We start from the raw sequence: 26,470 nt of genomic DNA on the forward strand, positions 1-26,470 counted from the left end.
CTCATTGGGCAAATGTATTTTTCAATAAATATTGGAGATGAAATATACACTGAACAAAAATATAAACGCAACATGCAACAATTTCAAAGATTTTCCTGAGTTACAGTTCGTATAAGGAAATCAGTCAATTTAAATAAATTCATTAGGCCGTAATCTATGGATTTCACATGACTGGGAATACAGTATCTCACAAAAGTGAGTACACCCCTCACATTTTTGTAAATATTTGAGTATATCTTTTCATGTGACAACACTGAAGAAATGACACTTTGCTACAATGTAAAGTAGTGAGTGTACAGCTTGTATAACAGTGTACATTTGCTGTCCCCTCAAAATAACACAACACACAGCCATTAATGTCTAAACCGCTGGCAACAAAAGTGAGTACACCCCTAAGTGAAAATGTCCAAATTGGGCCCAATTAGCCATTTTCCCTCCCCGGTGTAATGTGACTCATTAGTGTTACAAGGTCTCAGGTGTGAATGGGGAGCAGGTGTGTTAAATTTGGTGTCATCGCTCTCACACTCCCTCATATTGACTGGTCACTGGAAGTTCAACATGGCACCTCATGGCAAAGAATTCTCTGAGGATCTGAAAAAAAGGAATTGTTGCTCTACATAAAGATGGCCTGGGCTATAAGAAGATTGCCAAGACCCTGAAACTGAGCTGCAGCACGGTGGCCAAGACCATACAGTTTACGGTTTAACAGGACAGGTTCCACTCAGAACAGGCCTCGCCATGGTCGACCAAAGAAGTTGAGTGCACGTGCTCAGCGTCATGTCCAGAGGTTGTCTTTGGGAAATAGACGTATGATTGCTGCAGAGGTTGAAGGGGTGGGGGGTCAGCCTGTCAGTGCTCAGAGCATACGCCGCACACTGCGTCAAATTGGTCTGCATGGCTGTCGTCCCAGAAGGAAGCCTCTTCTAAAGATGATGCACAAGAAAGCCCGCAAACAGTTTGCTGAAGACAAGCAGACTAAGGACATGGATTACTGGAACCATGTCCTGTGGTCTGATGAGACCAAGATAAACGTATTTGGATCAGATGGTGTCAAGCGTGTGTGGCGGCAACCAGGTGAGGAGTACAAAGACAAGTGTGTCTTGCCTACAGTCAAGCATGGTGGTGGGAGTGTCATGGTCTGAGGCTGCATGAGTGCTGCCGGCACTGGGGAGCTACAGTTCATTGAGGGAACCATGAATGCCAACATGTACTGTGACATACTGAAGCAGAGCATGATCCCCTCCCTTCGGAGACTGGGCTGCAGGGCAGTATTCCAACATAACGACCCCAAACACACCTTCAAGACGACCACTGCCTTGCTAAAGATGCTGAGGGTAAAGGTGATGGACTGTCCAAGCATGTCTCCAGACCTAAACCCTATTGAGCATCTGTGGGGCATCCTCAAACGTAAGGTGGAGGAGTGCAAGGTCTCGAACATCCACCAGCTCCGTGATGTCGTCATGGAGGAGTGGAAGAGGACTCGTGGCAACCTGTGAAGCTCTGGTGAGGTCCATGCCCAAGAGGGTTAAGGCAGTGCTGGAAAATGATGGTGGCCACACAAAATATTAACACTTTGGGCCCAATTTGGACATTTTCACTTAGGGGTGTACTCACTTTTGTTGCCAGCGGTTTAGACATTAATGGCTGTGTGTTGTGTTATTTTGAGGGGACAGCAAATTTACAGTGTTATACAAGCTGTACACTCACTACTTTTCATTGTAGCAAAGTGTCATTTCTTCAGTGTTGTCACATGAAAAGATATACTCAAATATTTACAAAAATGTGAGGGGTGTACTCACTTTTGTGTGATACTGTACATCTGTTGGTCTGAGATACCTTAAAACAAAAAAAGTAGCGGCATGGATCAGAAAAACAGTCAGTATCTAGTGTGACCACCATTTGCCTCATGCAGTGCGACACTACTCCTTCACATAGAGTTGATCGGGCTGTTGATTGTGGCCTGTGGAATGTTGTCCCACTCCTCTTCATTGTCTGTGTGAAGTTGCTGAATATTGGCGGGAACTGGAACACGATGTACATGTCGATCCAGAGGCGAAGAAACCAGATGTGGAGGTTCTGGGCTGGCGTGGTTACACATGGTCTGCGCTTGTGAGGCTAGTTGGGCATACTGCCAAATTCTCTAAAATGACGTTGGTAGAGAAATGAACATTCCATTCTCTGGCAACAGCTCTGGTGGACATTCCTGCAGTCAGCATGCCAATTGCACGCTCCCTCAACTTGAGACATCTGTGGCATTTTAGAGTGACCTTTTTATGTCCACAGCACAAGGTGCACCTGTGTCATGATCATGCTGTTTTATCAGCTTCTTGATATGCCAAACCTGTCAGGTGGATGGATTGTCTTGGCAAAGGAGAAATGCTCATTAACAGGGATGTAAAGAAATTTGAGAGATCTACGCTTTTTGTGCATATGGACATTTTCGGGAATCTTTTATTTCAGCTCGTGAAACATGGGACCAAAACTTTACATGTTGCCTTTTTATATTTTTATTCAGTGTAGTTCACATGTTGTCAACAATCTAAGCCAACCCTGTCTGTTTTGTCCCATAGTTCCACAGGTGTTAGGTTGGTTGTTAAGAAACAAAACCATCTATACCATCTACTATTTGGGATTTTAGTCCTTGGCTTTCACCAAGGGATAGCAGCTGAATTGTCCATATAGTGTCAAGCCATACATTGATCTCCATGTGCCAATGAGTTGGCTATGATTAGTGGTTGGGGGGGAAAATCAATAGTTACATATCGGAATATAATTTTTTACAATGTATCATTTTCACAATCGCAATATTATTTTTGCTCAAATTAGCTGTACCGGCACCAAGACTCCAGTATTTTTCCTTCATAGCTCGTTCTACATCATTTTATAGGGAGCCAATTTGTTTTCAGCACTTATAACCATGTCTGAACAAAACTCCTTTTCTCATGGCTCTCTTGTCCCTTTGCAGCAGACATGTTTGAGCAATTTGTTTGGAACATCGAATCGCAATAAAATCACAGTATCGAATCGCAATACATAGAATTGTGAGAATTGCAATACACACCTAAGTATCGTCATAATATCGTATCGTAAGGTCCTTGGCAATTCCCAGCCCTAGCTAAGATGTGACCATCCAGCCACTAATTTATCTTTCAAGTTAAGCTACTACTGAAAGAAAAAATACTGTAGCAGAGACTGTTTGTTTTATAGATTCTGTCTCGCATCTACCATCGCTGCTGCTGGGGGAAATATGTTTATAGATCGTATTTGTGTGAAGGGAAGTTGTAGGCTATTCAATACATTTGACAGTCAGATTTGCATGAAACCAACCAAACAGGGTCAAGGGTTGGTATTTTCCTTGAATCTTATCTCTTTAGTGGTGAGTTCTGAGCCTGTTTATCTGCGAAGATTGAAGGTGTGATATTCCTCTGTGACATCAGCAAATACTCTTTCCCAGAGGCCAGCATGTTACCTCTGCTATCTGTAGTCAGACACCATGACACAAAACACAGATTCGTGACTTGCTGTTCCGAACCCACTGTCTTCAGCTATTAAGCCTGGCAGATTGATTAAAACCTGTTTGGGGTAGGGGGCAGTATTGAGAATTTTGGAAAAAATATGTTCCCATTTTTAACTGCCTCCTACACCAACTCAGAAGCTAGAATATGCATATTATTGTTCAGGTTTGGATAGAAATCACTCTGAATTTTCTAAAACTGTTTGAATGGTGTCTGTGAGTATAACAGAACTCCTATGGCAGGCAAAAACCTGACAAGGTTTCAAGCAGGAAGTACCCTGTCTGACAAGGAGTCGTGCATCTTGCATCTTTTTATTGAAAAGTAAGGATCTTAGCTGTAACGTGACAATTCCCAGGGCTCCAATAGGCTCTCAGAGCCCGCGAAATAACTGAAGGTTTACGAGGGAGCCTCAGGTTGAAACAGATTATCGCCTTTTGTAAGTGGATGCTCAGAGGACCTTTGAATGATGCGCGTGCATGAGTCGCTCCCGAGGAGAAATTTTATTCAGCTGTTTAGGCTCAATGCATACTCCCGGTCGGAATATTATCACTTCTCTACGACATAAATGGCATAAAAATTGGTTTTAAACAGCGGTTGACATGCTTCGAAGTACGGTAATGGAATATTTAGACATTTTTGACACGCCAATGCGCCATGCGCGAGACCGTGAAGAAGCATTCTAGAACTCACGAACAAAACGTCGCTGTTTGGATATAACGATGGATTATTTGGGACCAAACCAACATTTGTTATTGAAGTAGAAGTCCTGGCAGTGTATTCTGATGAAGAACAAGCAAGGTAAGAACATTTTTCTTATAGGAAATGTGATTTTGGTGGATGCTGACCTGGGTGGGTATCTAAATAGCTAGCCCTGTAATGCCGGGCTATGTACTTAGATTATTGCAAAATGTGCTTCATCCGAAAAGCTATTTTAAAATCGGACATATCGAGTGCATAGAGGAGTAATGTATCTATAATTCTTAAAATAATTGTTATGCTTTTTGTGAACGTTTATCGTGAGTAATTTAGCAAACTGTTAGTAAATTCAACGGAAGTTTGCCGGGGGTTATGCGTTTTCTGAACGTCACATGCTAATGCAAAAAGCTGTTTTTTGATATAAATATGAACTTGATTGAACAGACATGCATGTATTGTATAACACAATGTCCTAGGTGTGTCATCTGATGAAGATCATCAAAGGTTAGTGCTGCATTTAGCTGTGGTTTGGGTTTGTGTGACATTATATGCTAGCTTGAAAAATGGCTGTCTGATTTTTTCTGGCTGGGCACTCTGCTGACATAATCTAATGTTTTGCTTTCGTTGTAAAGCCTTTTTGAAATCGGACAGTGGGGTTAGATTAACGAGATTCTTGTCTTTAAATAGCTGTAAAATAGTCATATGTTTGAGAAATTGAAGTAATAGTATTTCTAACGATTCAAAAATCGCGCCACTGGAATTTCAGTAGCTGTTACGTAGGTGGGACGAAATCGTCCCACATACCCCAGAGAGGTTTTAAAGCACTGACGGTTCTTCCACCACTGCTTTCTGATCTCATTAGGCCATTACATCATTCATTATCGCATGTGGAAATTTCAAAAGGTTGAAGATGAACACTTCAATGTCAGTGTCCAGAGATGTTTTTTTCCTGGTACTAAGGGAGGAAGGTTAAACTGAAGTCAAGGAGAGAGAGAAATCGCATGGAAAAAGCCCCTATTGATAGGGCTGGAAGCTGTTAAAAAACAGTGGAAAATTGGCCAATTCAACTGTCGCAAGCTGTGCATGTGGAAGATGGTTAGTTAATACCACAACAGAGAAATGCTAACTAACACAAAGTATTGCTCCAATGAACTGTTCTAAATTTGAAGCTGGCTTCTAATTTGAGGAAAAAGCTTTTACTAACAAATTACTCTAGTCTTTTGGCAAACTGACCTTAGACTGGCAAATTGTACCTCTGAAAGGTCAAGGTACTTTCAGTTATCTTAGTGGATTCATTACTTCCTACAGAAGGCCCAAAGACACGTGCATTGTTTTCAGAATCCTGTAATTGACCTTAATTGCCAATTTCCCCTCAGAAACAGGATAAATGCAATCATACAGCAGATCAATTGCTCTGCAGTGGATGCAGATTTGATTTGATTGCTTATTCTCATTTGTATTGAAAACCTCAGATAATTTGACTGTATATGGGTTGTCATCTATCTTGTTTGAGTTTGTCAAAAGTACCAATGGCCTTGTGCATTATCATGAAAGGAAGCTTACTTATTTTAATGACTTACTATTTTGCAGCCAAGATGGAAACCTGTTCAGTGTTCCCTTTCCTACAAAGTAGGCTATTTTATTTATTTCTTAGAAGACTAAAAAGCTATACCCCTATCAGGCCCGTATAGTATGAATTGTAGAAATTTTCATATATCCTCTTCTTTGAAGGCTCAGTCTTCATGTATTCTATTGTGAAATTTTGACAATTGAGGGTTTGCTGAAAGACTAAAGAGACCTTATTGCACGTCTCAGTCACTGTTTCCATACATCGTGCTTGTAGACTTGCCTACATGCCTGAGACTAACTCAGTGACTTTCCTGGCTACTGAATGCTATGTAGAACTTAGATCATGAGGCTACAGTACCAATATTTCAAATGTTAATCTAATTTTGATTAATCAACTGCACATACTGTACAGAAACAATAAAAACAATTAATGCAGGTTACTGCAAACATTTTTGAATGTTAATTTAGCGTAATATTGAATGAGGTACATTTGAGTTAATGTAGGAGGCGCTAATGATGTGAGCCTCAACCCAGGGGCGAAAATCTGATATCAACTTTGGAGGGGACAATTACATGACATTTTCTCAAGAGCAATTCCTGAGGGGGACACCAAAAGTAGTGCTGTAACACATAGCCTACATTGTAATATGGTAAATGTATATTGAGGAACCAAAGAAATAAGGTGTTTGCTGTACTCCTAACTACCGGTACCCAAAACTACACAACTAATCACAACAGCAATACCATTGCCTTTAAGAAATCTTAGTTCAGTCACCAGTTTAAGTTGAGAGTGGGGGTATCCATGGCATTTTCCAATTATGTTCCTATTTTACAAGTAAAAATTTTTTAGAACCTTTCATAATGTTGCCAAACAAAGACTCAACAAACTTACCTGAGACTCCCTGTCTCTGCCAGTCTGTCCCTGCATATCTGTCCCCAACTCTGCTGTCTGTGTGCCATCTGTTGCCTGCTCTGCCTAATAACATCATTGTGAAACATTTCCATTAGAATTTCATTTCTTTCTTATGAACATTTTATCAACTAGTCTTTGAGATATTAGGCTACTAGGGTTCTTACTTTGCGTTTTGGTGTACTGAAAAATACTCTGATGTCCGTCTTTTATTTTTCTGCCATTTTTCTACCTGGCTGGCTGGCTACACACACACACACACACAGTGTGTAGGTTATTTACAGTAGGAGATGAGCTTCTATCATCTTATCTTTTATCATTCTATTTGGGCTTCGATCTAAAAGGTAGCTAGCAAATGTGAAACGGATTAAAATGACAAGAGTTGACAGCTGTATGAGTTCACCATTTACACAACATATGCTGCAACATTTTGTAATTTTAATAGTTTGTTTCATATTGGCTGGCTTCCAACAATAGCTGAATTTGCAAAGCTAGCGAGCACCAATTCCGTTTCAGTGGTGTTTGCTATAATCTTTGCTACTTGGGTTAAATAAAGGTGAAATAAAAGAAATAAATAAAAGTTCCCTTGCGACAATTTAGCTTTTGCAACGAGACCATTAAATATATTTAAGACAATGGTAGAAGAGAGTGTAGTTCTGTTCAATTTGGACTTCAGTTTATCGCTAACCTTATCACAGGAACTTTGAAGCACTAACTTCATCTGCATGCTGATCTTGGAATAAATTGACGATAGCAAAGATTCCATCTTTGACGAGGCCACATAAATGGAATAGGTACTAGCTAGCTTAATAGTTCATATTTGCGCGCTAGCTCTGCATATTCAGCTAGTGTGTGTGCGCGGTTGACTGGATTAACCTCACGTCAGTTACGTTCATTGAGTGCCTTTCAGACAGTGGATACGACCCCTCTGTTACCTTGCCAACTAAGGAACTGGCAGTGGATCAAACCATTGTGAGGCAAAGGGTGGGGGGGTCGCAATCTTTTGAAACTTAAAAACGCACTATTAAGTGTCTATAATCAGCACAATTGCTTTCATTGCGTATTATTAATATTATTTAAATTACATAGTTATGTTTCAGTGATATATTGGGGGGGACAAATCATATTTTTCCCAGGATGGGGGGGTCGTGTCCCCCCCCCCCGTCCCCCCCGGGATTTCCGCCCCTGAGTGTATTTGAAGTTTGAAAAGGCTTCTGAAGTTTGAAGTTCCACTTTGAAATTCCAGTTGATTTTCCCTTACGAAAAATGTATTAACCCCTACAAAAATGTCAAATAAGTGACAGTGTGGTTGATTCATCGACGTGTGAAAATGCTGTCAGTGTCAGTTTCCAACAAGTATGTCTAAAAGTTTGTTTTAAAAGGTGTCCTGACCATACAGCATTTAAAGAATCTGGATGTACTGTAGGCCAAAATATTTAGCCAACAGTAGTGCAAACCTCACAGTAAAGTGAAACCTGCATTGCTGATGCTAAGAATGTAATCTCTAAACTCCTACTCATTCCAAGCACCTCCTCTGCCAATCAAGTTGTCCAAAAATGTAACCGATCCCCAACATAGGCCGCTTTAGCTGGTTGCTCTCGCTCCACGGTACTGGAGAACCTTCACATAAAAAAAACCCTGAACAAAGAGACTTTGTCTCTGCTTCTATAAGTAGCTTCTGTGTTCTATGAGACTGCAGGTGTTGTCTAAAGCCTTCAAGGCAGTTTCACACTCAGGCCTACTACATACAAACGAGTAGGCCTATATCAGAATAGAATTGGGAAAACAGTCTATTATAGTAATATGAAAAGTATTCCAACACATCAGAACACTCAACCTCATGAAAGGCCTCAGGAAGCCTAGTTTGTGTGTGTGTGTGTGTGTGTGTCTGTCTGAACATCCTCTACCCAACAGTGTTAAACTGCAGCTGCTTGCTGTTAATTTTCACCCTGGTATCGCCAACTGGCCAAGCATGTTGGGTAAAATGCATTCTATGTGGCTTTGTGGGGCAGGTAGTAGGCTAGGTGATACAGGTGAGAGAATAGTGTTCACACGTTTTATTCACCATTGTTCTCAGAAGGTAACGTTCTGTAATGGAAGATTACTGTTTCAAATAAAGCATTGTCCCAGAAAAGCGAAAACACCCAGAGGGAAGGAGGAGGGGAAAGCAAACAAAAGGTTGGCCTGAATATGTTTCCATGACAATAATGTCATTTTGACATTCTTACTTGTAATGTTGGTTGTGGTGGCTTATGTTGATTCAACATGTTCAAACAAATATACTTTAGGCATAGAAAGAGGAAACATGGTACGCTCACCGTTGAAATGTGCTCTATATGCGAACAGACTGTCTATATAATGTATCTATATGGCACAAATAAGCCTAGCTTATTGGTTCAAGTTCAGTTACCTGACTAACATTTTAAGTTCCTTTGTGTGTTTGAGTCGTGGTGATAAGACTGTGTGGCCTAGGTGAGACGTTAAAACAATTAGTTCTATAACAGGAGCTGACCCGTTTTCAAATCCCCATGAGCCCTCCCCAGTGTGTTTTCTACTATGTGTATCCAGCTCCCTGCGCTATGTTTACTGTGCACTTTATCTGATTCTGGATGCCTGTGTTTCCACCACTTGACAGTGTGTCCTTTCAACAAAAAATATGAAATTTTCCAATGATATCCATTGTGCTTAAAGGATGAATAAGGTAAATGGATGGAGATCAGATCGTTTTGCGTTTTGCGGACACACGCTAGCTCAGAATGGGTGGGGTTCAGGGACTCCGTTCAAGGCAGAGAGCGATAGACAGAGAGACCAAGAGGGAAGGAGGAGGAGTCTGAGAAAGAGAGAGCCTTGTTCAGAGGAACCGCTGCAGAGCTGTTCTTTCTCTCTCAGAGCCACATGTGTTTTGTGATTAGAGCAGGTGAAGAATGAAGAGGAGGCACAGGGGAGATAGGGGTAAGTCCTATGGCACAGGTGTTTATGCTTACATAATTATTTCTATCTCTGTCCGGGAACTTTGGAACCTGGAGGAATGAATGTGACTCTTCAACATTCCAACCAATGTTATTATAGTTTATAGATTTTTTTTCCTTGAAATTCAGTTTAGTTTTAGTTAGGTTAAGATCTGATTTACTCGTTTTTAGTGTTAGGGACCGAAAGTAGCCTGTGAGAAGACATTTATGTATAGTGTTTAGATTTTTGGGGATGTAAGTTTTTGCCACTGTGGGGCAGTAATGCACAAGTTGACGGGTCAGGTCATAGGTTAGGTTCTTTTTCAAAGGGAGCTGAACGCACCGATTCCACGTGTTTTTCTGCTTCTCATTAAGAAAAATTATATTTGGGTCTTGGAGGTGTGGTTAGATGTGGGTGTGTTATGTTCGCTATATCGTACCCTGGCAATTGTTTGTCCCTCCTTGAGTCACCACATCCACAACATCATCACTACCACTTTCTCAAAATAGTCAGAATTAATCTAAGATAAACCAATAAATCTGTAATTTATTTTGATGTTTTGCAGTGGACATGTTAGTCGCACAATTTTACATCTATCTAAGATGTTTGGTGCAGTATTTCTGAAGTAAAAAGACGTGCATGGATAACCTAGTCAGTGCACTGCAGACAGTACTGAGTCCGCTTCTGCAGCCTGTGCTTAGAACTGATTTCTGAGAACAACTTTATCGGCAAGCTGTCGACCTATTGTAAATATAGCACAAGCAACACGCTGTTTCAGTGCACAAAATCACTAGCTAGCTAGCAAAGTTCCATCTGTTTGTCAATGAAACTACCTAGTAGTTGCTAGCAGGCACATTGAGCAGGCAGGCCGATCAATATATAATATATGTCTATGCGACAATGAGACAGAAGGAGGAAGTGAATAGAATGATATGATTATCAGTCAAATTAACAAATTTATAAAATATTGATTACTATGTACGGTGCCTTCAGAAAGTATTCAAACCCCTGGACTTATTCCACATTTTGTTGTTACATCCTGGAACCAAACATCTAAAATTTGGACTTGTCAGACCAAAAGACATCTTTCCAACGGTCTAATGTCCATTGTTTGTGTTTCTTGGCCCAAACAAGTCTCTTGCTTGGGCCAAGAAACAGTGGTTTTTCAGCTAGTTTTTCCTAGCCACAGTGCTTCTACACCTGCATTGCTTGCTGTTTCGGGTTTTAGGCTGGGTTTCTGTACAGCACTTTGAGATATCAGCTGATGTAAGAAGGGCTATATAAATACATTTGATTTGATTCTTCTTATTGGTGTCCTTTAGTAGTGGTTTCTTTGCAGTAATTTGACCATGAAGGCCTGATTCACACAGTCTCCTCTGACAGTTGATGTGTTTGTTACTTGAACTCTGTGAAGCATTTATTTGGGCTGCAATTTCTGAGGCTGGTAACTCTAATGCAGCAGAGGTATCTCTGGGTCTTCCTTTCCCGTGGCGGTCCTCTTGAGAGCCAGTTGCATCATAACGTTTGGTTTTTGCGACTGCACTTGAAGACACTTTAAAAGTTCTTGACATTTTTCGGATTGACTAACCTTCATGTCTTAAAGTAATGATGGACTGTCATTTCTTTTTGCTTAATTGAGCTGTTCTTGCCATAATATGGACTTGATATTTTACCAAATAGGTTTGTCTTCTGTATACCACCCCTACCTTGTCACAACACTGATTGGCTCAAACGCATTAAGAAGGAAAGAAATTCCACAAATTAACTTTTAACAAGGCACACCTGGTAATTGAAATGCATTCCAGGTGACTACCTCATGACGCTGACAAACTTTTGACTGGTTGTGTGTGTGCGCTTTTTTTTGTACAGTGTACTGTTAATTTGTCAAAGATAAGTTTCTGTATAGTTTTAGTTTTTCAAACGGGTTTGTGAATTGTTTTATTTCAGTTTACGAACGTCTTTCATTAGTAGTTTCAGTTTACTATAACCTTGCTGCCAACAACATGTTTGTCAGCGAGACTGTCTATTGTTTCTTTGTCAACCAGAGTCTGAGGAAAGTTTATATTGACAACAATCTGTAGCTCTATATTTTTGCTGTGTCTATTTGGCCTGAATTGGTTAGTCTCATCCCTGAAACATATGCTTTAGCATTGTGAATGAGTCACTCTGCTACTGGTGCCCTGCGTTTGTGTACTTGGCATGCTTTGGGGGGAAAGGTTAAACTCTGGTCACAGACACAGCCTTTTGCTTTTCTGCCTCGTTAGTTACTCAGTGGCGTAAAGAACTTACGTAAAAATACTTGAAAGTACTTAAGTTGTTTTTTGGGGTAGCTGTACTTTATATTTCTGACAACTTTTTACTTCACTACATTCCTAAAGACAATTATGTACGTTTTACTCCATACATTTTCCCTGACACCCAAAAGTACTTGTTACATTTTGAATGCTTAGCTGGACATGAAAATCGTCCAAGAAAACATCCCTTGTCGTCCCTACTGCCTATGATCTGTCAGACTCCCTAAACACAACTGCTTCGTTTGTAAATTATTTGTTGGAGTGTGCCCCTGGCTATCCGTAAAAATTGTAATAAAATACAAAATTGTGCCGTCTGGTTTGTGTGAATATAAGCAATTTTGAAATAATTTATACTTAAGTATATTTAAAACCAAATACTTTTAGACTTTTACTCGGGTAGTATTTTACTGGGTGACTTTCACTTTTACTTGAGTCATTTTCTATTAAGGTATCTTTACTTTCACTCAAGTATGACAACTGAGTACTTTTTCCACCACTGTCGTTACTCTTCCATTTCACGGCCAAACCTCGAAGGGAAGAATTTACAGCATGAAGCAGTATGGTTGGACTATGTATCATTGATGCGTTTTCCACTTGTCCTTGTTTCATTTTGTGATCCAAGTAATTTTTTCCAGCATCAGAAATGTCAGCGATCTGTCTGGTTTCTGGCCACTAGTTTTATTTATGAGGGGCTGTAGGCCTAAAAACATCCTTGTGATGTCGGGACAATACCTGCATCACAATACTTGTTAGTATTGTGGCAAGGAAACAAAACAAGAGGCCCTAATGTTGGAAACAAACATTATATTGTCATCCAGAGTAATATTGATTTATTTTCCATGCTATAGCACACACAATTTGACATACAGCTTGTTTTTAAAGGACCAAAGAGTTTGGTCTGCTTCGTGTTTTCATGGAAAAAATATACTAGAATCGTCACAACCCTAGTTGTATCTGCCATGACTTTTCATTATTGTCTGTAAGCGTGCACACAAAGCTGTGTCAGATGGTTGAGTAAGAACATACATGATTCTTCTAACACAGTTTGGTGTTCACTGTTTGTATGAGTCGGGCAGCAGGTGCTGTTATTTAGGCTGTTGCATCACTGTGAATGCCGAGCATCAGCTACAACCCTATTAAGTAAACAGATTTACACAACCCTATGAGAAGTTCAGTTACTTTGTGCTACATATTTTTTACATTTTAGTAATTTAGCAGACACTCTTATCCAGAGCGACTTAGTGAGTGCATGCATTTTCCCCTGCGGGAATCGAACTCACAACCCTGGCAGTGCAAGCGCCCTGCTATAATACCAACAGAGCTACACGGGACTATTAGATTGCTGATGTTTTGTAAGCTGTTGGAGTGATGAAATTACAGTTTCCTTTATGCCTCTCCTGCAGCTATGCACAACTATAGACATGGCATATCAACTCGCCATTGGAATAACAGTGGCATGAAGTACTCCTGAAGTCAACTGTCGAGTTAATTTCCAACTCTTTGTTCACTACACGAAAGGTGTTGTGTTCATTGCTCCCGTGATACTTCCGTTCCGAAGTTGGTTGAACAGCAGTAAACTGACCAGTTAATGCGGGTGTTCTCATGGTTTCCATAGACCAGTCTAGGGGACATGGGAGGGGTTTAAGAGGAACTAAACTATTTTATGAATTTGGTGAGATTCTTTTAACATGTGTGAAATGTTTCTGAAAGTGATTTAGCCAGTGATTTTTTGTAAAAATGTATTCCTTTGTTCAGGTGAAGGGTGACTTTGCTCATCCTCACATGTTGATGTCATATGTTTGCATCTTACATTTAAGGCTGCCTTACCCCATGTTTTAGTATGCTTCCCCAAGGGTCCATTACATCCAGTGGTGGAAAAAGTACCCAATTGTCATACTTGAGTAAAAGTAAAGAGACCTTTTTTTTAATAGAAAATAACTAAAGTAAAAGTGAGTCACCCAGTAAAATAGTAGAGTAAAAGTATTTGGTTTTAAATATACTTAAGTATCAAAAGTAAATGTCATTGCTAAAAATATACTTAAGTATTGAAAGTAAAAGTATAAATCATTTCAAATTCCCTATATTAAGCACCTTGTTTTTAACTACGGATAACCTGGGGCACACTCCAACACATATACATGATTTACAAACAAAGAATTTGTGTTTAGTTCGCAGTAGGGATGACCAGGAATGTTCTCTTGATACGTGTGTGAATTGGAGCATTTTCCTATCATGCTAGCCATTAAAATAGTAACGAGTACTTTTGAGTGTCAGGGAAAATATATGGAGTTGAAAGTACATAATTGTCTTTAGGAATGTAGTGAACTAAATGCTGTCAAAAATGTAAGTAAAGTTAAGTACAGATACCTCCAAAAATGACTTAAGTAAAAATACTTTAAAGTACTACTTAAGTACTTTACACCACTGATTACAGCTCTTGTCCCCATGCAGTGCCATTTAATTGGAATGTTGGTTATCCTTCCACAATGTCACAATGGATGGCAGAAATGTCAAGTTATGTATCACTAGATTTGATGTATTACCTGATTTAAGGGTATACTGTGCATCTTTCATACGGTCTGGATGCCTTATATGGAATACTGTACAACAAAAGGAGTCTGTATTGAAAAATGCCCACGTCAGGGGAGATACCTATTTAGGCAATCTCTAGTTGCTGGGCTGCTCAGTCCTGCCCCTGGGGGTCTGACGTACTGTTGTCACTCTGGCCTTGCTCTAACACACCTGAAACCAATAATGAATGTTTAACTAAGATCCTAAAGCTGAGTGGGGTGTGTTGGGTTGGGGCACTGGACCCCTAGGGGCAGGATGGGACGATCCAGCTATATTGTGTGCAAGTAAAAATAGCTCTACAGTACTATTAGGCCTATGATATGAATGACAGACAGTGCCCTCTGTAATTATTGGGACAGTGAAGAATTGTTTCTTATTTTGGTGCTATACTCCAAAAGTTTGGATTTGAAATCAAACAAGGACTATGAGGTTAAAGTTGGTCCCACATTCATAGCACGCAATAACTACATCAAGCTTGTGACTACAAATTTGTTGGATGTATTTGCTGTTTGTTTTGGTTGTGTTTCAGATTATTTTGTGCCCAATAGAAATGAATGGTAGATAATGTTTTGTGTTGTTTTGGAATCACTTTTATTGTAAATAATAATATGTTTCCAAACACTTCTACATTAATGTGGATGCTACCATGATTACGGATCATCCAGAATGAATCGTGAATAATGATGAGTGAGAAAGTTACAGATGCACTAATATCATACCCACCATTACAAGGGCCGGGGGTGTATGCCTTAATGAGTCGTGGTGTGATCATAACAACATACAGGAACTCAAGTCCTTTTGTTCACCTGACCTAGAATTCCTCACAATCAAATGCTGACCGCATTATCTACCAAGAGAATTCTCTTCGATTAAATTCACCCCCCCCCCCCCAAGCAGACACCTCGTCAGCCTTGAAAGAACTTCATTGGACTCAATGTAAACTGGAAACCACATATCCTGAGGCTGCATTTATTGTAGCTGGGGATTTTAACAAGGCTAATCTGAAAACAAGGCTCCCTAAATTTTATCTGAAAAATTCTGGATCATTGTTACTGTAACCTCCAACGCATACAAAGCCCTCCCTCGCCCTCCTTTCGGTAAATCTGACCACGACTCCATTTTGTTGCGCCCAGCCTATAGACAGAAACTAAAACAGGAATCGCCCGTGCTCAGGTCTGTTCAACGCTGGTCCGACCAATCTGATTCCACGCTTCAAGATTGCTTCGATCACGTGGACTGGGATATGTTCCGGATAGCGTCGAACAACAACATTGATGTATATGCTGATTCAGTGAGCGAGTTTATTAGCAAGTGCATCGGTGGTGATGTACCCACGGCGACAATTAAAACCTTCCCCAACCAGAAACCGTGGATTGATGGCAGCATTCGCTCAAAACTGAAAGTGGGAACCACTGCTTTTAATCAGGGCAAGGCGACCGGAAACATGACCGAATACATACAGTGTAGCTATTCCCTCCGCAAGGCAATCAAACAAGCTAAGCGTCAGTATAGAGACAAAGTAGAGTCGCAATTCAACGGCTCAGACACGAGAGGTATGTGGCAGGGTCTACAGTCAATCACGGACTACAAAAAGAAAACCAGCCCCATCGCGGACCCAGATGTCTTGCTCCCAGACAAACTAAACAACTTCTTTGCTCGACTTGAGGACAATACAGTGCCACTGACACTACCCACTACCAAAACCTGCGACTCTCCTTCACCGCAGCCAATGTGCGTAAAACATTTAAACGTGTTAACCCTCTCAAGGCTGCCGACCCAGACGGCATCCCTAGCCACGTCCTCAGAGCATGCGCAGACCAGCTGGCTGGTGTGTTTACTGACATATTCAATCAATCCCTATCCCAGTCTGCTGTTCCCACATGCTTCAAGATGGCCACCATTGTTCCTATTCCTGACTGAGCTAAACGACTATCGCCCCGTTGCACTCACTTCCGTCATCATGAAGTGCTTTGAGAGACTAGTCAAGGATCATATCACCTCCACCCTCCCTGACACCCTAGACTCACTCCAATTTGCTTACCGCCCCAATAGGTCCACAGATGACGTAATCACACTGCCCTAACCCATCTGGACAAGAGGAATACCTATGTAAGAATGCTGTTAAACAGCCATCACTAACATTGAGTGGCTGCTGCCAACATACTGACTCAAATCTCTAGCCACTTTAATAATAAAAAATTGGATGTAATAAATGTATCACTAGTCACTTTAAACAATGCCACTTTATATAATGTTTACCCTACATTACTCATCTCATATGTATATACTGTACTCTATACCATCTACTGCATCTTGCCTATGTACATATTCATTCCTTTACACTTGTGTGTGTATAAGGTAGTTGTTGTGAAATTGTTAGATTACTTGTTAGATATTTCTGCATGGTCGGAACTAGAAGCACAAGCATTTCTCTACACTCGCATTAACATCTGCTAACCATGTGTATGTGACCAATAACATTTGATTTGAATAACAGGGGTGGTTAGATTATTTTTGGGGGGGGGTATTGATATTTGTGCATCAAACTTTCTCACTCATTATTCAGGATTATCCATAATCATGGTAGCATCCACATTCATGTAGAAGTGTTTAGAAACGTATTATATTCTTATTTACAATAAAAGTGACCCCAAAAGGGTCATATTAGATTGTGTAGAAAGGCAGGAAATTATCTTTAGATGCCCAAAACATTCTGAGGGAGGACCCCCAGACCCTTCACCAGGTTGTCCCTCCACTTCTAAAACCACAGTTGTACCCCCGAGTTTAATACATTTGTGGTTTTCCCCTCGGCAGCATGGCTAAATTCTGCTCTGGAATTATAACACTGGCTGCCCTGTAAGATAATTCAAGGAGCAAAGGTCCACCGCACGCAGCTGACTCAGTGACGGCAAATCTCTAATCTCTCTCTCTCACACACACACACACACACTCCAGCTCTGTGGGTTACCCTTTCCCCTACTTCACTCCTGTCGTGAGTTACCTCTCACACTGTGTCAAAACAGGCTACAGCCAGCCCTTACACAGAGCATTTTATAGCTGTTCAATCTGTCATTCATCGTGGTGGGCTAACCTGTTGTTATGGACATTGTTGGAATGTTAAAATAAGTTGTACTTTTTGCTCATCAGAGTTGAAGCCTTGTCAGTTGTATTCATGAAAGCAGGCAGCTGGTGCCTATAGACCTGTATCCCAGTCTGTAGGGCGGTTGGCTGAGGTAAGGGTTGAATGGTTCTGTTGGCTGCTTGCCCTGTGACTGGGGTGGGGCCCAGGCTGAACAGAGCACTGCTGAGCACTGACCCTCAGCCTGGCTGATTTATGAGTTCCTCCCTGAGCCTCCAGCCTCCAGAAACACAGCCTTGGCCTCCAGCTGAACCATGGACTCCCTGAAACATAAGCAGGGACACTCTGTGTCCATTGCTGTCAACACCGTTTATAAACACACCCCAGCCAGCAGATGTGGATTGTTTCAGTTTACACTACAGTGGATAAAGTGAGCTGTTGCTGTTGTGCTTTAAGTTAAAGCAATAGAGGCATACCGTTGAGTGGTGGTTACTACAGCTGGAAAAACGGGAAACCGAGAGTAGTGAGGTAATATTTACAATATGTGCATACCTCACATGTGACCCGTAATAAGACTATGCAATTAATATGTTAAGTCTATTAAATAACCAAGCAATATTAATGTAGAAGTGTTTGGGGCGGCAGGTAGCCTAGTGGTTAGAGCGTTTGTCCAGTAACTGAAAGGTTGCTAGATCGAATCCCCGAGCTGACAAGGTAAAAATCTGTCATTCTGCCCCTGACCAAGGCAACCCACTGTTCCTAGGCCGTCATTGTAATTAAGAATTTGTTCTTAACGGACTTGCCTAGTTAAATAAAATAAAAATTATCTAACTCCATAAAGATTATTTAGCAATATGCAAGAGTCTATAGATTAGTAAAACTAATAGAAAGGTCTGAGAATTGTCCATATCAAAGGCAGATATTTAATACCATTGTAAAATGAACAATACATTATACAAGGCATAAAGCTTAAGTTACAAAGCATTAACAAGCTTTACAAGGCCTTATTCTGGGCATGATCAGAGAGGGAGAAAGAGAAGTCATAGCCTTAAAGGCCAGGCTCCAAGAGTCCCAGGGGCAGAGAGCAAAAGAAAGGGGGTATATCTCACCAGCACAGGTCAGGATCAAAGGGAGGGAGACGATGCATCTGAGAACCCTTTTTATAACAGTTGTTTGGATTCAAAATCTGAGTTGTTGACCAACAGCATTACTGTTGAGTTAACCTCCAATCAGATATCAGACCTACAGGATGTAAAGACAACAGAACCTCTGCTACCCAGTGAGACAGAATGGGGGTTACACCATGCCCAAACCAGATGCGCGGGTGCGTCCGCGCAAATTGATTTTGTCCCCCCACACCAAACGCGATCACGACACGCAGGTTGAAATATCAAAACAAACTCTTAACCAATTATATTAATTCAGGTTGAAAAGCATTAAACGTTTATGGCAATTTAGCTAGCTAGCTTGCAGTTGCTAGCTAATTTGTCCTATTTAGATAGCTTGCTGTTGCTAGCTAATTTGTCCTGGGATATAAACGTTGAGTTATTTTATCTGAAATGCACAAGGTCCTCTACTCTGACAATTAATCCACACATAAAACGGTCAACGGAATCTTTCTAGTCATCTCTCCTCCTTCCAGGCTTTTTCTTCATTGATCTTTATATGGCAATTGGCATCTAACTTTCATAATAAGGTGTTTTATCCCGACCAACCTCAGTTTATCTTTCAATCACCCACGTGGGTATAACCAATGAGGAGATGGCACTTGGGTATATGCTTCTATAAACCAATGAGGAGATGGGATAGACAGGACTTGCACCGCGTTCAGCGTCACAAATAGAACTGACTTCTTCTATTTTAGCGCTTGGCAACGCAGACGCTGGTTGGCTCAATGATTTGAATAACATGTATTTGTACATTTATTTTGAGCGAGAGGTGTGGTCAGCATGTTAGAGGGAGAATACAGCATTCCTAAAACAACACAAAGGAAATCCTAGCATACAGGTGATAAGAATCACTTTGGGGGCTGGGTCGCCCAACAGTAGCAATCATATTGCTTGGTCTGTAATTTGTTCAGTGGTTTTAGGTGGTAAGTGTCTAAAAGATGACTGACTTAGGTTAGTTTTAGGGTATACTGAAGCAAGTCCTGTCACTTCTGCTTATCAAAGTCTTTGATAAATCAGTATACTGTATCAAACTGTAGGGAGATTCCTAACCAGCAATATTTACCTTTTTTTTAGGGCTGTAATATACAGTATGTTGACAGTTTACAATGGGATCTCATTGTCTGTTGTGGTTTTACTGGTTTTAAATGGCTGTCAGAATATGGTACAGTCATAGATATTTCTCAGTGGCTTGGTACATAAAAAGGCTAAAGCCACACAGGATGTGTGTCCTCTGAAAGGATTGTCTACTGTAGAGATCAAAGACGGAAACGTGCTTCTATTGGGTTGTTCCTATGAGTGTTGCTGTTGTAAAAATAGCTTTTGAATGATGTGTGTAATTGATAGCATGTGTTCATCTGAAGGAAATAGAGCTTAACTGGTTTCAGTGTTGATTTCAGTGACCTACCTGTGGTACTAAAGGCCATGTTACAAGCTAATTATCCTTTTCTATAATTCAACGATTGGTCACTGTCTGCTCTAGGTTGAATCTCAAGTCTCAACCCTTTTTTTCTCCTTTCCCAGGAAAGAGACATACGGGAACCCCATTGAAGTAATGAGGTGAAGAAGCACATAGCAGGCTGAAGCAGCTGGATACTACCTACCTTCCATACTCTGCTAAGTCTTCCGGGTGTCCCCATCCAATGCTCCTGAAACGCCATGAGCCACAGCTGGGGAGGATTTACTACTCCATAGACTGCCATATCTCCTGCAGCCTTTCCCTCTCTGTCCTCGGGCCCCCCTTGGCCCCTTCCCCCCTTCCCCATTGGCCGAGATGAAGAAGGTGGGGCAGTGGTCGGCGGAGGAAGTGTCCCATTGGCTGAGCGAGGAGGGGATGCAGGAGTACGGCGACTCCCTCCAGCAGGCGGACGGCCCTGCCCTGCTGCGGCTCACCCCGAATGACTTCCTGACCCCGCCCCTCTCACTGGTCTCCTCAGACAACGGGAGGCAGCTCTTGGAACGGCTGGAGACCCTACGGATCGAGCACCACATTGAGGAGCACCAAAAAAACGGCCACGCCAATGGCCATGGGAGGCTGCCCAACGGCACTGCCAAGCCCCTGCGGAAAAGCTCGCTGGGGCTTAATGGCTTCCGGAAGGAGATGGTCCAAATCCCCATCCCCATGTTGGAGGCTGAACGCTCTGGGTTCCCCCAGGAGTGGGGCAAGACAGGCGTAGCGTTCCTCTACGCAGTCTGCTGCTTTGTCACTACCACTGTGGTCATCTCGGTGGTCCATGAGAGGGTGCCGGCCAAGGAGCATACCCCACCGCTGCCCGATAAGTTCTTTGACATTTTTGACCGGGTGGAGTGGGCCTTCTCTATCTGCGAGATCAATGGCATGCTGCTGGTGAGTCTGTGGCTGCTGCAGTGGACCCTGCTGAAGTACAGGTGAGACAACAGTAGTGTGATAAGAGTAGACCACGGGGCAGTGTTTACCTGTTTAAATTGTAACCTTCAACTTTGAACTTATTTTTCTGGGATACCCAATGGCTACATTACAGGCTGACTAAATTGCAATCGTCTGCCAGATCTCACCACGCCTGGATATGCGTTTAACATATCAGCTAACCACATATGATATAGCAATCTGATGCTCGACTTGGCAGTCAATGATGTGGCATGCAACCATAGGTTGATGCAATGCAACATCTGCAATGTAGTCAGCCTGGAATGTGACCGTAGATAACTAACCAATAACCTGTATCTCTGTGTCCAGATCAATAATCATCCGTCGGTTCTTCTTCATTGTGGGTACCCTCTACCTGTACAGATGTGTCACCATGTACATAACAACTCTGCCTGTTCCAGGGATGCACTTCCAATGCTCTCCAAAGGTTTGTTTCCTTCCAAATCCAAGCAACAGTAGGCAGTCAGTTGCTAACACTCACTGTGACCTACCAGCACCCGCATCTATTTCCATCAATGATGTGTCATTGCTGCTATAGTATTCTGATTCTCTGGGCTATTCTTGCATATAAACATTACAGTTGGATATTAAAAACAACACCCCCTAAAGACAAACTCAACAGAAAGAGATCTAGACCTTGTTTTCAGTTTAACGCCCCCCAGTCCTCTTCACGGGACATTGATCACATGAAAAAGATAAAAAAGATTCTGTTGCATGTGTACAACTTAAAATAGCTATTTTTTAAACTGCTCGAGTGCTCATCAGGCATGAGTTTCCTTTCACTGTTTTCGCTTCTCACATCCTAACCCTGTGACTAAAGAGCCAGATGAGGTCAAGTTATACTGAGGTAGCATGTGGTTTAAATGTGACTCATCTTAATACTATATAGTTCCCTATTAAAACTCTTTTGAAGTATCGAAGAATTTAAGTTTACAAAATGGTAGCTCCTCCCACCACAGAACAAAGCGGTGGGTGGGAGTTCAGTGTATAGAAACGTTCCCACTCCCTCTGTTGCCCAAGGCCATTGGGAGGGATGTGTATTGTTCCCTCGTTCCGCCCTCCAACTTTCCTCCCCTCCTCCTCTACTCTATTCCCCTCCCAGCAACAGATGAAGGTCTTTTTATGTACTGTCATGCCCTGGGCCTGGTTTCCTGTTCTAAACCTCTATCTGAATTGGAACAGGCTGTCCTCCATCACACAGACCAACTGTGAAGTGGCTTCCTCTTGTGCTTGTGTGTGTGTGTGTTTATTTGTGTGTTTATGTGTGCGTGTGCGTGCACGTGTTTATTTGTGTGTACATGTGTTTATTTGTGCGTGTGTGTGCATGGGGTTATTTTTGTGTGTGTGTTTGCGCATGCAATGTAGTGTTGGTTGAGTCACATGCTGTACCTGATCCACAAAGTTTGTCTTCTGTGTTCCCTATCTGAGTTAAACTGTAGCATACATAATGGAGAACAAAAACCTTAAGAGAGCTCATACAGACATATGACTAGCTGACTGGACATTAGAGGTCGACCGATTATGATTTTTCAATTTATATATTTTAATTTTTTTATATATTTATTTATTTATTTGTAAAAATGACAATTACAACAGTACTGAATAAACACTTATTTTAACTTAATTATAACATAATAACACACAGAAATACACAGAAATACGAGCCTTTGGTCATTAATATGGTCAAATCCGGAAACATCATATCGAAAACGAAACGTTTATTATTTCAGTGAAATACGGAACCGTTTCGTATTTTATCTAATGGGTGGCATCCCTAAGTCTAAATATTCCTGTTACATTGCACAACCTTCAATGTTATGTCATAATTATGTACAATTCTGGCAAATTAATTACGGCCTTTGTTAGGAATAAATGGACTTCACACAGTTCGCAATGAGCCAGGCGGCCCAAACTGCTGTATATACCCTGACTGCTTGCACGGAACGCAAGAGAAGTGACACAAATTCATGTTAGCAGGCAATATGAACTAAATATGCAGGTTTAAAAAGATATACTTGTGTATTGAATTTAAAGAAAGGCATTGATGTTTATGGTTAGGTACATTGGTGCAACGACAGTGCTTTTTTTGCAAATGCGCTTGTTAAATCATCACCCGTTTGTCGAAGTAGGCTGTGATTCGATGATAAATTAACTGGCACCGCATCGATTATATGCAACGCAGTTAACTAGTGATTATGTTAAGATTGATCGTTTTTTATAAGATAAGTTTAATGCTAGCTAGCAACTTACCTTGGCTTCTTGCTGCCCTCGCATAACAGGTAGTCAGCCTGCCATGCAGGCTCCTCGTGGAGTGCAATGTAAGGCAGGTGGTTAGAGCGTTGGACTAGTAACCGGAAGGTTGCAAAAACTAATCCCCGAATCCCCCCTGAACAAGGCAGTTACCCCCCATTCCGTTATTGAAAATAAGAATGTGTTCTTAATCTGACTTGCCTAGTTAAATAAAGGTGTAATAAAATTAAATAAAATACCGATTACCGATTTGTTATGAAAACTTGAAATCGGCCTTAATTAATCGGCCATTCCGATTAATCGGTCAACCTCTACTGGACATTGTTGAATGATTGACATATTGACACATAAATTGACACAATGAATTGACACATAACGGTATGTGTGTCGTTGCAGCTATTTGGGAACTGGGAGGTTCAGATGAGGAGGATCATAAAGCTGATCGCCGGCGGAGGCCTGTCAATCACCGGCTCCCACACCATGTGTGGAGACTACCTGTACAGCGGCCACACAGTCATTCTAACGCTATCATATCTCTTTATCAAAGAGTGTAAGTATTACATAGACACAACCATGCTAATGCTAACCTATCCCTTTATCAAAGGGTAAAAGTAGGCTACAGGTTTACCGTCATGCTAACACCATCACTTTACTCTATCATTATAAGCTTAGCACTTCTGTCCTTTCACCTTTTCTCTGTTCTCTTCTCTTTCACAATCTGAGATTACCAGTTGGCTGTTTTCCACTGCTCATACAAAAGGTTTTAGAATTTCAGTAAAGGTTTGCCCAAGCAATAGAGAGAGAAGCCGACTTCTTGTGTAAATTCTGTGTTAACAGTGGTGTCACATGATGTTGAACTGTACTGTTGTGACGTTAGCCATGTCTTTTATGCTGCAGTGACATCTAGTGGATGGTTGTGGAAGTCTGGTTTGAAAGACTACATAGTTTGCTTTGGAACAATGTGTTAGGTAAATGCATTTCATTGTTGATTATTGAAACAAAATAATGTCTCTCTGTATATTCCGTTAACCCTTCCCTGTCTCTCTCTGTTGTCAGATTCCCCTAAGAGGTTTTGGTGGTACCACTGGTTCTGCTGGACTCTGAGTGCAGTAGGCATCTTCTGCATCCTGCTGGCCCATGACCACTATACTGTGGACGTGGTGGTGGCTTATTTCATCACAACACGTCTCTTCTGGTGGTACCACACCATGGCCAACCAGCAGGTGGGGAGCCAACACGCCGGTCTCCATTATCTGATGTTAAATGTAGCTTATTTTAGCTTAAGTGGCATTATTCTACTTGTATTTCTCTTGTGTTTTCATTCAGGCGCTGAAAGAGACGTCCCAGAGTAACCCATTCTCCAGAGTCTGGTGGTTTCGACTGTTCCAGTACTTTGAGGAAAACGTCAAGGGCATTGTCCCTCGAAATTATCAGCTGCCGTGTTCATGGCGATCGTCTCCGTGGAGCCAGGGGGTAAAGTACAGCAAAGTGGACACCCAGTGACCCAGGTTACGTGAGGGGTGGGAGCTGAGCGAGAGACCTCCTGAAGTTGTGATCGTCTGAAGGAGATGGTGTCGTGTTGCCAAGCCAGTGCTGTTCCCTTGACTTGTTGGGCTCATATTAGAAAAATCCCAGTTCTGGCTAGCACTGTGACCATAGTCTTACACTAGCGCTAAAAATAATTTTATTTGGGGAAAGGTTTTTGAAAACTTAGCACACTACTTTGATCATGTATTTTTTGCTTGGGACACTTTGCAATGTTGCGTTGTCTACAGCAGATCTGGTTGATATTTAAATATTATATTTGTTTTGACCATGGCTGTAACAAGTAGTTTAGACTCTTTTTCTCTGCAAATAATTTGAGAAATTCTGGTCCGATAAGGTCTACCAAGTGCAAATCATGTCACTGAAATGTTTATTTGATAACCAAAATGCCATACGTTGTCTGGGGGAGTTTTAGATGCAAAACATTTTTTTTCTTTTTTTAACAAATTACTTTTTTGTCAACTACAACGTGGCAATGGTGCAAAAAAAAGTTTTTTTCTAACAATTGCAACTTTATTTTTCAAAACAAATAATGTCCCCAAAAATATTTTTAGATTTTTACCTTTTTCAAGATTGAATGCAGAAAGCAGAAGAATCTGTGGTATTTAGAATTGTTCCAGTGCCTTCCTTAGCTTGATTGTACTATGTGTCTGTGTTCCTCTGCCTCGCGCGTGTCTGTCTGACTGCCCACAAGGTCGGCATGAAGCGGTTCCAAATGATCGTTCAAGTCCTGTTCGCATGAATGTAAGAATAATAATGCCAGCCTTATATGGTAATTAGTCTTCCCAAAACCAAAAACAGTGAGATGAGTGAAATGTCCTGTCTATTTATTTATGTTTTCATATATAATATTTTTTTCCATAGCCGGTGATGTTATAGCAGTTAATGAAGGACCGTTAAATTGTTTGGTTATGTCCTAATCATTTACTGACCCTTAGCCAGTCTTGACCGTGTTCTAATCTTGTTCCAATCCTATTCCAACCATGTCCTTGCAAGATGGTCCCAGAGGGTTTTCAGTCCTCTAACATGTCATTAAGATTTTAAAGCTCATTGACTTGCTAATAATCTTGTATCAAAGGCTAGTTGCTAACTTTGAAAGAAGGATGAAAACCAGGAAACCCTCTGGACCTCAAGGACTGTACTAGAGTTGTGCAGCACACCTACAAGTCTTTGTAAGAGATACTGAATCCCTATTTTGTCAAACAGTGTTCTCGATACAGACCCAGAAAATGCATCTTACTGGCTGTTGTAGACTTGGCCAATAGAGCAGTGTGTTCCTGAATGCAGCCTGCTAGAATGTCTTACTGATAAATAGGGCCGGAAGGACACCAGTATCACAATATTTTTTCCATTGCAAAAATGAAAACCCGAAGCAGGCTAACTCTTTGGTCCTTTTAAAAACCTACTGTATGTAAAATAGTGTGCTATAGCTCCTGAGTGGCGCAGCGGTCTAAGGCACTGCATCTCAGTGCTAGAGGCGTCACTACAGACACCCTGGTTCGAATCCAGGCTGTATCAC

The 26,470-nt window shown here is 41.3% G+C and overlaps 1 protein-coding gene across 2 annotated transcripts in view; it reads left to right on the forward strand.

Annotated features, from left to right (window-relative positions):
- The window catches only part of LOC115193759 (phosphatidylcholine:ceramide cholinephosphotransferase 1), a 43,191-nt gene extending 17,335 nt beyond the window's left edge, over positions 1 to 25,856 (forward strand). The window contains exons 1-6 of one of the 2 annotated variants that reach the window (XM_029752719.1): positions 9,135 to 9,642; positions 20,274 to 21,137; positions 21,466 to 21,583; positions 23,803 to 23,956; positions 24,463 to 24,629; positions 24,733 to 25,856. In XM_029752719.1, the coding sequence (XP_029608579.1) occupies positions 20,524 to 21,137; positions 21,466 to 21,583; positions 23,803 to 23,956; positions 24,463 to 24,629; positions 24,733 to 24,909 (1,230 nt within the window). In that variant the 5' untranslated portion in view covers positions 9,135 to 9,642; positions 20,274 to 20,523 and the 3' untranslated portion in view covers positions 24,910 to 25,856. Of the gene's footprint in view, positions 1 to 9,134; positions 9,643 to 20,273; positions 21,138 to 21,465; positions 21,584 to 23,802; positions 23,957 to 24,462; positions 24,630 to 24,732 lie in introns of those variants that run through there. The other variant, XM_029752718.1, reaches the window with a different exon arrangement.
- The last annotated feature ends 614 nt before the right edge of the window (positions 25,857 to 26,470 follow it).

Source organism: Salmo trutta, chromosome 5 (assembly GCF_901001165.1).
Source record: "Salmo trutta chromosome 5, fSalTru1.1, whole genome shotgun sequence".
NCBI lineage: Eukaryota > Metazoa > Chordata > Actinopteri > Salmoniformes > Salmonidae > Salmo > Salmo trutta.